The sequence below is a fragment of the Nicotiana sylvestris genome, chromosome 11, assembly GCF_000393655.2.
Source record: "Nicotiana sylvestris chromosome 11, ASM39365v2, whole genome shotgun sequence".
Lineage (NCBI taxonomy): Eukaryota > Viridiplantae > Streptophyta > Magnoliopsida > Solanales > Solanaceae > Nicotiana > Nicotiana sylvestris.
In genome coordinates, this window is record NC_091067.1 from 128,414,716 (window position 1) to 128,428,732 (window position 14,017).

Sequence of the window (14,017 nt, forward strand, 5' to 3'; positions counted from 1 at the left end):
TTTTTGGCATTTCTTTAAGGCATCTCGTGTTCACGCACGATCCAAGGAAAGACCGCATTTCAAAGAGTGTGATGTAATACAACCTATTTTAATACAAGTATTAGTGGCTGCTTTCAAGGTTCAAACTCGTGACCTATAGGTCACACAAAAACAACTTTACATGTGTGTAGGGATGTACAAAGGAAACCGACAAACCGCACCAACCCGATAATCCGAGTCAAACCGAGAAAAAAACCCGACTATGGTTTGGTTTAATTTGGTTTGGTGTTGGAAAAAAAACCTGACCATAATTGGTTTGGTTTGGTTTTAACTAAAGAAAGTCAAACCGAAACCAAACCAACCCGATATTACATATATAGAAATTTTAGATATATTTAATATATAAATATACTTATTGTGATGTAATTTATAAATATTTCTTAAAAAATTTCATAAGTTTGTCTTTTAAGATATTATTTCAAGGTTGGACTTGCAACTTTTGAATATTCCAATAAGCTTTATAGCCATTAACATTAGTAAATTAAATAATGCTAACAAAAGCCCAAACCAAAATCAAATTAATACTAATGCTAACAAAAGACATTCAATTCAATACTACGAATGAGAATATATTGAATATCTATTTTTTGTTTTGCAATAATTTAGATAAAAATGCATAACCTGTTTTTATTTTTTCTTTAGCGTTTAGTCATGTAATTAATACTCCCTTATTAGTCTACTTATTTTAGCATGACTTAGTACTTTTAGAGTATGTTTATTTTTATTATGGCTTTTTAATTAGCAATATTTATATTACATAATTTTATTGTCTTTATTGTTGAAAATTTTAGGATAATGTCATGACACATCTCATATTTTGTATTATTTTCTTGGAAAGTACTTTATATAGTTGTATCTTACTAGGATTAAAGAAATATTTTGAGCACAATTTATATGTTTTGTGCTACGAAGATTTTTCTACGAAGATTTTACCGAAAAAACCCAAATAACCCGAAAACCCGAGAAAATCCAAGAAAAACCGAGAGTGAAAAATCCGAGTTTTATTAGTTTGGTTTGGTCTTTAGATTTAATAACCCGACACAATTGGTTTGATTTGGTAATTGTAAAATCCGAACCAACCCGGCCTGTGTACACCCCTACCTGCGTGCATAATTTGCCTGGTCTTAGAATATTCAGTAAACATTGCACAGGGCGCTCTATTTGGTCGCCCCCATTCAACATATACCCATTTTTAAAAAAACTTTTAACTTGTACTCACTTTTTAATAACATCAACCCCCTTTCTCCTCCTCCTTCTCCTCTTTCGTCTTCTTCTTCAAGTTACAAAACAAACTGGTATTTATCTCCAGAAGCAACGTTGCTTTAGTTATAAGGTCAATTTTTTTAATTGAACAGTTCGAGAGTTGTACTTCTGCTCCAAATTTACAGCAAATTAGCCTTAGGAAAAAGTTTAAGTTACCAGTAGGATGAGCTGTAAAATTTTGGAGTTTTTGTATGTTTATTCGTGTTTGAGTTGAGAAGATGTACACTATTTTTCTTAAAAAATCACTGCTAATTGTGGTGCGCTCTAGAGCTGAAGTTCGCCAGTTACAAAACAAAAACTTCAGCTCTAGAGCTGAAGTTCGCCAGTTACAAACAAAAACTTCAGCTCTAGAGCTGAAGTTCGACAGTTACAAAAACAAAAACTTCACCTCTAGAGCTGAAGTTCGTCAGTTACAAAACAAAAAACTTCAGCTCTAGAGCTGAAGTTCGCCAGTTACAAAAACAAAATCTTCAGATCTAGAGCTGAAGTTCGCCAGTTAAAAAACAAATAATTCAGCTCTAGAGCTGAATTTCAGGCCCGGCTACTAGAATGCTGAAGTTTTGCGTGATTGCCTATGCTACTTCAGCCCCGATTTTTTTTGCAAAGCGGGCACAAGTTAAAACGTGACACAGAAAACAGGTATAGATATAAATACCCCGAATATTCAGTTTAGCTGCCTCTCTGTATTGGGGCCCCAGCTGATGACCAAACAGAAAAAAGAATTTTAGAGGATTAATATGGGCAAAAGCGACACTCACAAGTAATTATTCTTGTTATCCTATCACAACTTTTCAGGTTATGGCTCTTCCAACTTGACAATGGATAACGCCCGCAATTTTCATCACCAAGGAACAAATGGTTTAATGCTACATTTTTGGGACTCTTCAAAAATGTTATTGGGTGCGTGTCAAATTCTCTAAAAGTAGTGTATTTTTTGAAGAATCGGACACAGACATAACAGCATTTTAAAGAGTTCGAGCAACATAAGTTTAAATTAAGGTAAGATACAGGTAAAAGTGCATATTACTCTGCACTTTAAGTTTCAACTCCCTAGTTATAAACTTGACTTAGTAACACCATGCATGGACAAATAGGAATAGAAAAACTCATTCCCGTAACATGAAGTAGCTCAAGAGAATCCCTAACGAGGGACTCGGGAGAGAAAATCGATCATATTAAAGAAATGTGAATTCAGAATTAAAGGCAATTAAAGGAAGAGATGAGTGGTCCAGGAACAACAACAACAACAACAAGAGAGGCCCGGTAGCTCCCCCTCCCCCCCCCCCACCCCCACACACACCCACCCCACGCCTTAAAGACATGTGAATTCAGAACTAGAGGCAATGGGTTCAGAATGATTATGATTTTATTATAGGTATAAATTTTAAGTCCTTTTTGTATGTGATACATAGCCGAAAGTAATGAGTTCAGTTAAATCCGCTTCACCGCCCTGCGTGAAAGGTCTTACTTGATATAACAATTACCTTGGAAACTAATGATTGAAAAGAAACAACAGGAAAAGAAGAGATAGATACAAGATTTGAATCATGGGAGTTTATAACAACCAACAAAATGAAGACCCACAATGACAAATGAAATAACAAGGCTTAGGATGAGAAATCTGATGTTACACGTCAGGATAAATGATCTCAAAAGAAGAAAATTAATTTACAAAACTTGGGGTCCATATGTGGAGTCTGAATCTGATGTTTACATTGTTTATAGCAATCCTCCCTCTACCTGAAATGGAATTAAAAAGAAAAGAAAACAGCAGTTCTGGATAAGAAATCTACATCAAGTGTATTGACTATGTATATCTTAACAACTTAAAAGTTGCATGCAGGTTTATCCAAGACAATAACATATTCATGCATATCAACTACGAGGAGTAACATCCCCAAACAAAATCCCTGTCACAAACCTAACCAACAACGTTATCCAAATTCTATGCGAGCAGGGTTGGGACAGCACGAGGAAAGAGTAAAATACGGGCAGGTCATGATATTCGTCTTAGTCTCTTAGAACACATGAAGTTGATTTTTGTTTTGAAGAGAGTTGTATATAATTTAGAGAATTTGAGTTCTCCAATAAAAAAGGTGGAACTTCAAAAGGGTTTGACTTATCTGCCATCATGAGTCATAGCCTCATAGTGAAATACTCCTTCAGCCTTAACCAGTAGTCTTGGATTCGAGCCTTGGGTATGGAGTCGCCTTTGTTAGGATTCAAGCTTTGGGTATGGAATCACCTTTGATAGGGAGCACTTCACCTCCTAAGGTGGGACTTCCCGGCGCGAATCCGAATTTAGTCGATCCCAGTGCGAGTACCGGATACCGGGCGGGAAACCAAAAAGAAGAGGGGAGAGGACCATAAAATTGTTGGCAATTTTGAATCACGTGTCACAAGCCCAAGCCTGAAATAAATATCTCCTTTCTTATATATTTCTTATAGTTGTCATTACTTTAGCAACTTAGGTTTGTGAACTAAAGCCTAAAACTTTTGGGCCACGTAGTTAGTGCTCTGTAAATGCATGGTTTGAATAATAAGGATTTGATATAGCACCTAAGGCATTCACCTTGCTTGAATAATAGCCACTGGAATCAACAAATGACTGTACCTTGACCGAGAGAGCAGACATAGCAAATTCCTAACTTGGCATCAACTGCTCCAGAAAGCCCCTGCGCTTAATTGGCGAACACAGTCAACCTTACTCGAGCTGTAACGTCTGGATGCAGCTTCAATTCAGCAACATATTCTCCAGTTTCTCGAATCTCAGGCAGAGAGACAATTTTCTTGTCCACCTCCCTACAAGTAGATTGCGTGTGAATATAGATTAAAGTTAAAGTAGGAACTCAGTTAATACATCTAATCTACCTATAAGACTTTGAAAGCCCGTTTTGGTTAGCTCATTAAAGTAGCTTATAAGCATCAAGTGTTGAAACACTGATTTATAAATAAGCCGTTATGTGTTTGAAGAGAAGTGCTGAAACTACTAATAAGCAGTTGGTGTGTTTGGTAAAAAAAATTGCTAATAAGCAGTTGGGATGTCACTTCTCTTCCTACAAGAGAACAGATTCACTATCCCTCCTCTTTCTCTGTTGGGGGCAGAGAGGTAGCAGCAAGCAACTATGCGATCGTACAAACATGCAGCATATTGCTCAAAAAAACAACGTTGTTTGCCCTAGAAATGGATGAACAATGGAATCAGCATATTCAATTGTCCTAGATGACTAATGTTAACGAGTAGGTTGCATCAGACCTTAGGTTGCATTGAAAGAATCACAAAAGAAATAAGCACTGTTTGAAAAATATCAAATGACGATCAAGTCTGTTTACCCAAATACTTGGATGACTTTATAAACCAGATGAATCAGACAACATGAACTTAAAAGTGGTGACTAGTTCGCATACTACTACCTACATCCTCTGGCAGAAAAGATAGGAAATTAGTACCTCTGTAGCTGTGCTTTTATAATGTCAACAAGATCTTGAGCAGTGACACTGCAATGGAGCTGATGTCAAAAGGTAGACTAAATAATCACAAAGTTGCTCATCACAATTTAGTATCTCAACTGACCTTCCAAAGATTTGCTTTCCTTTCCCACCCTTACGCTTCACCTTGAAGGCTCCAACAGTTTCAAAAATTCGAGCAAGCTGTAGTGCCTCTTCTTTCACCTGAATTCAAGATCAAAAACTTTAACTAAAACCATATTTGTTACCAAACCATTTACTGTGGCGTAGTCGACTCTTTTAGTGATTTGAAAGTTAAAAAAAAATTGTTTTTCAACTTTCAATAGATTGGATCAATGAGAAATCTAATTACCCGTTGTTTCTCAGCCTCAATTCTCTCATCTTCCATCTTCATTTCCCTGAGAATAAAAGTACGTAATGTTATAAAATAAAAGTTCATCCATGAAGTTAACAGGTAAATATCTCATTAAAGGCAAAGCACGCTAACTGCTATCTAATATTTCAATTGAACTGCTTCCAGCAATACCATCTCTAATAAGCCTTCACATATTTTTTTGTTCTCAGTACTTATGAAATTGCAAATCCTGCTTGGTTGAAGTGTTGGGAATAAACCCCTTACCAAAATAATATTCACGGTAATAAAGCGGAATAATAATGTAGCACCGAGATACGGTAATTAACAAGAATAAAAGAGTAACAATGACACCAAAATTTTTACGTGGAAAACCCTTCTGAATAAGGGAAAAAACCACGACCCCGAGAGGAGCAACTGATATCACTATAGTAAGGAATTTTACACTTTGTAGGTCGGAGGTAAATACTCCAAAGACCACTACAACACTCAAAAGAAATAACCCTCTTTTGATATTCTCACCTCACTACAATATCGCTCACTCTCTATTTTCCTCACAGACTATTTTCTTATACCTTGTCTGTGAAACCTCACTCTTTCTTTCTCTCTTTGTTGGTGTGAAGAAATGAGAGTTGAAGCTCTCCTTTTATAGCCAAAGTTTCACCCTCTAAAGCCTACAATATTTGACAATTTACACACACTTTTCACAATTCAACAAAGTTGGCAACCAAACCAAAGAAATTCAACAAGGTTGGCTACCAACCAAACCAAGTCAACAAAGTTGGCTACCAAACCAAAGAAAACTCTTATTAGGCACATGCCTAATACTTCTTCAATGAGATGGACATCATCAATCTCCCCCTCCAGTCTCATTCATCTAGAGGAGGTAGCACTGTCTTCTAGTTTGAGTGCATGCCGACAAGTTCTTTGCATAGCTCGAACTTGTTCCTTGGTACCACCTTGGTCAGCATATCTGCGGGATTCTCACTTGTAGAAATCTTCAAGACTTTTAGAGATTCATCATCTACCATTTCTCGAATCCAATGATATCTCACATCAATGTGTTTGGTCCTTGCATGGTACATAGAGTTCTTGCTAAGGTCTATTGCACTTTGACTGTCACAATAGACGACATACTCCTTCTGATGCAATCCAAGCTCTTGAAGGAATCGCTTGAGCCATATCATCTCCTTGCCAGTTTCTGTAGCGGCAATGTACTCTGCTTCAGTTGTTGAAAGTGCAACGCACTTCTGCAACTTAGACTGCCATGATATAGCTCCCCCTGAAAATGTAAATAAATATCCAGTAGTAGATTTTCTGTTGTCAATGTCACCTGCCATATCAGCATCTGTATAGCCCTTCAAGATTGGATCAGATCCTCCAAAGCACAAACAATCTCCCGTGGTACCTCTCAGGTACCTGAGTATCCACTTGACTGCTTCCCAATGTTCCTTTCCAGGATTTTCAAGAAACCTGCTGACAACACCAACTGCGTGAGCAATATCAGGTCTAGTACATACCATTGCATACATCAAGCTTCCGACTGCTTGAAGAATAAGGAACTTTAGCCATGTTCCCTTTCTCCTCCACTGTTGTAGGACACATCTTCTTACTCAACTTTAGATGACCAGCAAGAGGTGTGCTGACTGGCTTAGCATTCTTCATGTTGAAGCGTTCTAGTACACGTTCAATGTACTTCTCCTGAGATAGCCACAACTTTCTACTTGTTCTCTCTCGAACTATCTTCATCCCTAGAATTTGTTGTGCTGGGCCCAAGTCCTTCATATCAAATGACTTGGACAGATCTCCTTTCAACTTTGCTATCAACCCCTTGTCTTTTCCTACAATTAACATGTCATCCACATACAACAACAATATAATAAAGTTATTCTCAGAAAATCTTTTGAAGTATACACATGGATCAGAATAGGTCTTTAGGTATGTTTGACTTTTCATGAATGAATCAAACTTCATGTACCACTGCCTTGGTGCCTGCTTCAATCCATAAAGACTCTTATTCAATTTGCACACCATGTGTTTCTTTCCAGCTACTTCAAATCCTTCTGGTTGCTCCATATAAATCTCCTCTTCCAAATCTCCATGAAGAAATGCAGTTTTCACATCCAACTGCTCCACTTCAAGATCTAGGCTAGCTGCTAAGCTCAAAATTGTTCGAATAGAAGTCATTTTAACAACGGGGGAGAAAATTTCGTCAAAATCAATACCTTTCTTCTGTTCGAAGCCTTTAACCACCAATCGAGCTTTGTATCTGACCAGCTTGCCATCTCCATCTTTCTTGAGTTTAAAGACCCATTTGCATTTGAGTGGTCTTTTACCCTTTGGAAGTTCAACCAGCTTGTATGTGCCATTTTTCTGTAGAGATTCCATCTCTTCTTGCATAGCTTTCATCCACTGGTTCTTTTCTGGATGGGACAACACCTCCTTAAGACTTTCTGGCTCCCCCTCATCACTGATGAGGACATACTCTGTGGAAGGGTACCTGCGTGACTCTACCCTTGGCCTCTCTGATCTCCTCAGAGGTTGAGGTTGTTCTTCTCCCTGAGTGGGGTGCTCCACTTCCTCGACACCTTCATCAAGTTGCTCCCCCTGCTCAATAACCTCACCAGGTTGCTCCCCCTGCTCGGCAACCTCGTCGGTCGTACTTTCTGCACTTGTGGGATTGTTAGAAGTAGAAGGAATAGTAACAAAGTTAGGAATTATACCATTCTTCGCCTTTTCTGACATATCAGCAGCAGTTCCAACTTCACTTTCTCGGAAGACTACATCTCTGCTTCTGATGACCTTCTTCTTTACAGGATCCCACAGTCTGTACCCGAACTCTTCATCTCCATATCCGATAAATATGCAGGGAACAGATTTATCATCCAGCTTTGTTCTCTGCTCTTTTGGTACATGTGCAAAAGCTCTGCAACCGAACACCTTCAGATGCGAGTAGGACACCTCCTTGTTGGTCCAGACTCTCTCTGGGATTTCAAACGCCAACGGAACTGATGGACTCCTATTGATCAGGTAACAGGCTGTCTGAACTGCTTCACCCCAGAATGACTTAGGCAGTTTAGCCATTCTGAGCATGCTTCTCACCTTCTCCACAATGGTGCGGTTCATCCTCTCGGCTACGCCATTGTGCTGTGGGGTTCCAGGAACTGTCTTTTCATGTCTGATCCCATGACTTGAACAATACTCTTCAAATTCCCTTGAAGTGTACTCACCTCCATTGTCACTTCGGAGACGCTTTAGCTTTCGACCCGTCTCCCTTTCTACTAGAGCATGAAACTTCTGGAAAACTTGAAACACCTGATCTTTGGTTTTCAAAATATAAACCCATAATTTTCGTGAAGCATCATCAATAAAAGTAACAAAATATTTGTTACCGCCCATTGATTCAATTTCCATTGGGCCGCAAACATCAGAATATACTAAATCAAGTATATTCAATTTTCTTTCAGACGATGTCTGAAATGAGACTCTATGCTGCTTACCAAATAAACAGTAGTCACAAGGTTTTACCGTTGTACCTTTGGCATAAGAAATGAGTGATTTCTTGGCAAGAATCTGCAATCCCTTCTCGCTCATATGACCCATTCTTTTGTGCCACAAATCTACAGAAATCTCATCTTGTGCCGCGTTCAATTCACCTTGGCATATTTCTGCATTTGTCCTGTACAACGTGCCACGAGCAACTCCCTTTGCAATCACCAATGATCCCTTAGTGAGTCTCCACTTTTGATTTGCAAAATAGCTCTCGTATCCATCTCGGTCTAAAGCAATTCCCGAGATCAAGTTCATCCGTAAATCAGGTACATGTCGCACATCCTTTAGAACCAATGTGCATCCGACATTTGTCTTGATACAAATGTCACCAATCCCCGCAATCTTTGAGTAACTTGTGTTACCCATTTTCACTGTGCCGAAATCACCTGCTACATATCTGCAAAAAAGATCTCTTACCGGTGTGGCATGGTGAGATGCCGCTGTGTCAACCACCCATTCCGACTCTGAACCTGACAGGTGCATGCATTCCTCTTCCTCATTTATAAAGAGGACAACATTATCATTATTTTGCACCATGGCGGCTGTGTTGTCGTCATTCTTCTGGCCACTGGTTTCACCTTTGCCCTTCCTTGGATTTGGGCAATCTCTTTTGAAGTGACCTGGTTGATTACAGTTGTAGCAATTTCTGACTCTTGATTTGGATCGGTTCTTTGACTTCCCACGAGCTCCGGATCTACCATAGTTGTTCGAACTCCTTTGATAACTCCTGCCTCTACCTTCTGTGATGAGAGCCTGTCCTTGATTTTCAGGCTTCTTTCTCATCTTCTCATTGAGTAGAAGAGCCGATGTGACATCTTTCAACTCAATAGTAGTCTTACCATGCAGGATAGTTGTTGCCAAATTATCGTACGAAGATGGCAACGAGTTCAATAGCAAGATGGCTTTATCTTCTTCCTCGATTTTCACTCCGAGGTTGGCAAGCTGTGTGATTAGTCCGTTAAACACATTTAAATGTGACAAAAAATTCGTACCTTCACTCATGTGTAGGGCGTATAACTGCTTCTTCAGGTATAATTTATTTGTCAGCGTTTTGGACATGTATAGGCTTTCCAACCTTGTCCAAATTCCTCGTGCAGTGTCTTCATCAATGATGTTATTTACCACATCATCTGATAAGTGCAACCTAATTGCACTAGCAGCTCTTTCATCCAAGTCAGCCCAATCCTCAGCTTTCATGGTATCAGGCTTTTTGGAATCAACATCTAGAACCTTGTGTAATCCTTGTTGGATGAGCAGATCTCTCATCCTTCTTTGCCATGTTGAGAAACCGTTATCTCCGTTGAATTTTGCTACCTCGTACTTTACTCCGGACATTTTTATTTTTCACCAAGTATAGTACTACCGACAGTGAATAGTATTTCAGTGAACGAGCAGAACCTGTGCTCTGATACCAGTTGTTGGGAATAAACCCCTTACCAAAATAATATTCACGGTAATAAAGCGGAATAATAATGTAGCACCGAGATACGGTAATTAACAAGAATAAAAGAGTAACAATGACACCAAAATTTTTACGTGGAAAACCCTTCTGAATAAGGGAAAAAACCACGACCCCGAGAGGAGCAACTGATATCACTATAGTAAGGAATTTTACACTTTGTAGGTCGGAGGTAAATACTCCAAAGACCACTACAACACTCAAAAGAAATAACCCTCTTTTGATATTCTCACCTCACTACAATATCGCTCACTCTCTATTTTCCTCACAGACTATTTTCTTATACCTTGTCTGTGAAACCTCACTCTTTCTTTCTCTCTTTGTTGGTGTGAAGAAATGAGAGTTGAAGCTCTCCTTTTATAGCCAAAGCTTCACCCTCTAAAGCCTACAATATTTGACAATTTACACACACTTTTCACAATTCAACAAAGTTGGCTACCAAACCAAAGAAATTCAACAAGGTTGGCTACCAACCAAACCAAGTCAACAAGGTTGGCTACCAAACCAAAGAAAACTCTTATTAGGCACATGCTCTGATACCAATTGTTGGGAATAAACCCCTTACCAAAATAATATTCACGGTAATAAAGCGGAATAATAATGTAGCACCGAGATACGGTAATTAACAAGAATAAAAGAGTAACAATGACACCAAAATTTTTACGTGGAAAACCCTTCTGAATAAGGGAAAAAAACACGACCCCGAGAGGAGCAACTGATATCACTATAGTAAGGAATTTTACACTTTGTAGGTCGGAGGTAAATACTCCAAAGACCACTACAACACTCAAAAGAAATAACCCTCTTTTGATATTCTCACCTCACTACAATATCGCTCACTCTCTATTTTCCTCACAGACTATTTTCTTATACCTTGTCTGTGAAACCTCAGGCAGGATGTGGACAAGTACTTGGAGGGACATACAGGTAGGATGTGTAGATTCAGTGAGAAGGAAAAATAGAATGTAGATGACCTAAAATATGATCGTGATATCAAGAAGCGACTTTTTCTGCTTGATTACTCTTTTAAGCATTGCCAGATATCATGGGGGAAAAGCCTATGACATATAAAACTGATATAGATCGTGAAATTATTACCTCTGAGCCTCTGACGATCACTTTTGGATAAGAATTCTACAAGACTATCGCACCATAGGTCTAACACTTACTGTAAACAGCTCGTCAAACCTATCACTCACTCTAAATACCAAGTGACTAGGTAGTAGGAAATGAAGGCTTTATGTCCAATCGACTATCCATACTTATGCAATGTGGGAAAAAGATATTAAAGATGAATCCTTTATCAATATTAAATTTCGCTAAAAGAAGTGAACTTACTTAAAATCTTTGATCATTAATCATAAGAGGCAAAATCGATAAGCAGAAAAGTTACACGGAGCTTTTATACTAACCAAGAGTTCTAACACCAAAGTTGCCATATTTCTGCTCAAGAAATATCGACAGTGATCAAGCATCATTATGGTACAACTTTCGCACACGAATATGTATATCCATGGGTATATTCACTTTTCAGCTAGTTATTACTATAATAAAGAATCCCACAGATTATGCATACCTATGTTAATTACGTTCGACACCGGTCTATCAGCATAGATGAGTGATCAGACAACACAGACAATAGTAATAACATACTTCCACTCATGATTCGTCAGGAAGCAAAGATTCCTGGCAAATATTACGAGGCCCGGAAAATAAGATAATGGACAGAAGAACCACAGTCTTGAGTACAATAACATGGTTCAGTTGGTAATTTAAACAAAACAGGGTGGTTGATATTGTGAATATTCAACACTTAAAATCATGCATTAAGACTTACTAGTCCATCTAATACAATCAGAAAATGGATCAATATTAGCAAACTTTAACTCAACAAAATGTAGATAATGAAAGAAGAATCTAAAGCAATAAAAGTATATGAGAAAATTTAAAGTTCCAAATAGAAGTTAACAAATTACTTGAGAAGTGTAGGTGTCACAATTTGAGCTTTGCCCAATGGTAGCAGATAATTCCTAAAAAATCCAGCTTTAACATCCAAAAGCTCCCCCTTTTTCCCCAACTGTGTAATATCCTCTTTCAGTATTATCTGCCCCATCATAAAAAAAAAAACCACCAATAAAATACACAAAAAAGTTGAATCCGATAATCACATTTTGAAGAAATAATTCACCTTTCGTATTTTCTTGGCTTTTTTTTGAGCCACAATTGTTAAAATTGAGGTCCTCTCTGATAATTTGGCTGTTTCAACATTAGCGTTTTTGGCTAAGCTATAATTGTGGAGCAAACAAGTTGTTGCTGTGGACGCCATTTGCTACTTCTCTTTTTGTTTCTCTTTGCTCAGTTTCTGTATTCACAGTCTAACGTTATCTTATCTGTAATAGCTCTCTCAAGAAGATAATGGCTTTCTTAACGGGCCCCAAAATTTACTGTGACAATTCTTGGTAGGCGGCCTGTTTTTTGGTCCAGTAATCGCCCATTGGGCCATATTCATTGGCCCATAAAGACGTCTTCAGGTTTTCGGGAGATTTGCATAAATGAATCATTAGTGGCTGTTGTTTAAATTTTGTTCCGTTTTAAGGAATTTGCGCAAAAATAACCTCGCGGGTCATAATTTTTTGGAATTTTTACCTCCTATAGCAAAGGTTAACACCTTATTTATTTTAAATAAATACCATTTAAAAAAATTATATTCTCTAAATACCTTTTAAGGTTTATAGCAAAATATTTAATTTTGGTTACCTCCTAGCCCTAAGCCACTAAATACACTAACCAGTTCTACTATTTTCTTTCTCTCTCTACTTTGATACATCTCATTCTCTTCCCCCATCCCACTAAAATTTCCGATCCCCTCCTCCTTCCACCGGATTTGTGCAAAGCCCACTTCAGAGATGCCGATTTCGAATTGTTTAGTTCGTATGAACTTTTTCTGAAGTTGCTATTACTATGATTTAAGGGTTTTGAGAGTATAAATTGCAGCATACAATTCGACTTGCATGAAGAAGAGAAAGAAGATGACCGTGAAACGGAAAACAAACAAGAAAGAGATCGACGAAGAAATTGATAGGGAAAATTGGTTTGTTACATCCAAGAAATAGAAAACTCATGATGTTTTCGGGGTTCCTCCTCTTAGAGAATTCAGAGATTTTAGCTTTCAATTGAATGTCAAAGAAAGGAGATTTCCTGATTTCCTGTCCTCAATTCAAGATTATCCTTTTTCGGCAGAAAGTAAAGACCGTATACCAAGTCCAAGATCCCATCTTTTTTCTGAGTACTTATTCAAATTGAGGAAGATTAATGTATGTTGCTCGGCATTTAATTAGTTTTCTGTTAATATATTTCAATGTATTTTCATGTATTTCATTGTATTCATTGTCTTTTTTTCATTGTAATTCAATGTATCTCGTTGTATTCCATGTATTTTATTGTATTCACTGTCTTTTTTTTCATTGTATTTCAATGTATCCCGCTGTATTCTATGTATTTCATTGTATTCACTATCTCGCTATATGCCATGAATGTATTCATATGATTTTTTAATTCATATAATTTATGTATTCAGATGTATTATATAATTTCTCTTAAGATTGCTATATTTTTGGGATATTTTTCGGTTGAGAATCTTTTTTATAACTGAAAATACAAAATTTGTGTGTTATAATTGAGTTTGTTGAGTTATATTAGGAGTCTATTATGTTAATTGATTCACTTTTCGTTTTAAAAACAATGTAATCCCCTATTTCACGCCGTCAATACAGTCGAATACAATAATCTATCCAACTGTAATCCCATGTTTCACTCCATGAATACAGTCGAATACACTCGAATACAACAACTGATTAGCTGGACTTCCATGATTCACGCCTATT

At 37.7% G+C, this 14,017-nt stretch overlaps 1 protein-coding gene across 2 annotated transcripts; it reads right to left on the reverse strand.

Annotated features, from left to right (window-relative positions):
* Positions 1 to 2,801: 2,801 nt before the first annotated feature.
* LOC104218114 (large ribosomal subunit protein bL9c) lies at positions 2,802 to 12,517 on the reverse strand. 2 transcript variants are annotated; one of them, XM_070162837.1, is made up of 7 exons: positions 12,322 to 12,517; positions 12,110 to 12,237; positions 5,123 to 5,168; positions 4,877 to 4,974; positions 4,753 to 4,800; positions 3,917 to 4,104; positions 2,802 to 3,042 (listed from the first exon to the last, which is right to left on the reverse strand). In XM_070162837.1, exons 1-6 carry the CDS (start codon positions 12,457 to 12,459, stop codon positions 3,984 to 3,986), a joined length of 579 nt encoding a protein of 192 aa, XP_070018938.1. In that variant the 5' UTR covers positions 12,460 to 12,517; the 3' UTR covers positions 2,802 to 3,042; positions 3,917 to 3,983. The 2 variants fall into 2 exon arrangements, with proteins under 2 accessions (XP_070018938.1, XP_070018939.1); XM_070162838.1 differs by having other exon boundaries at positions 2,802 to 3,712.
* Positions 12,518 to 14,017: the final 1,500 nt, after the last annotated feature.

Excerpts from the sequence above, each read along its gene's own strand:
- LOC104218114 (XM_070162837.1), bottom strand. The coding sequence starts at position 12,459 with ATGGCGTCCACAGCAACAACTTGTTTGCTCCACAATTATAGCTTAGCC. Across the intron at positions 12,238-12,321 it reads AAGCCAAGAAAATACGAAAG|ATAATACTGAAAGAGGATAT; the intron begins GTGAATTATTTC and ends ATGATGGGGCAG. Across the intron at positions 4,975-5,122 it reads TTGAGGCTGAGAAACAACGG|GTGAAAGAAGAGGCACTACA; the intron begins GTAATTAGATTT and ends TCTTGAATTCAG.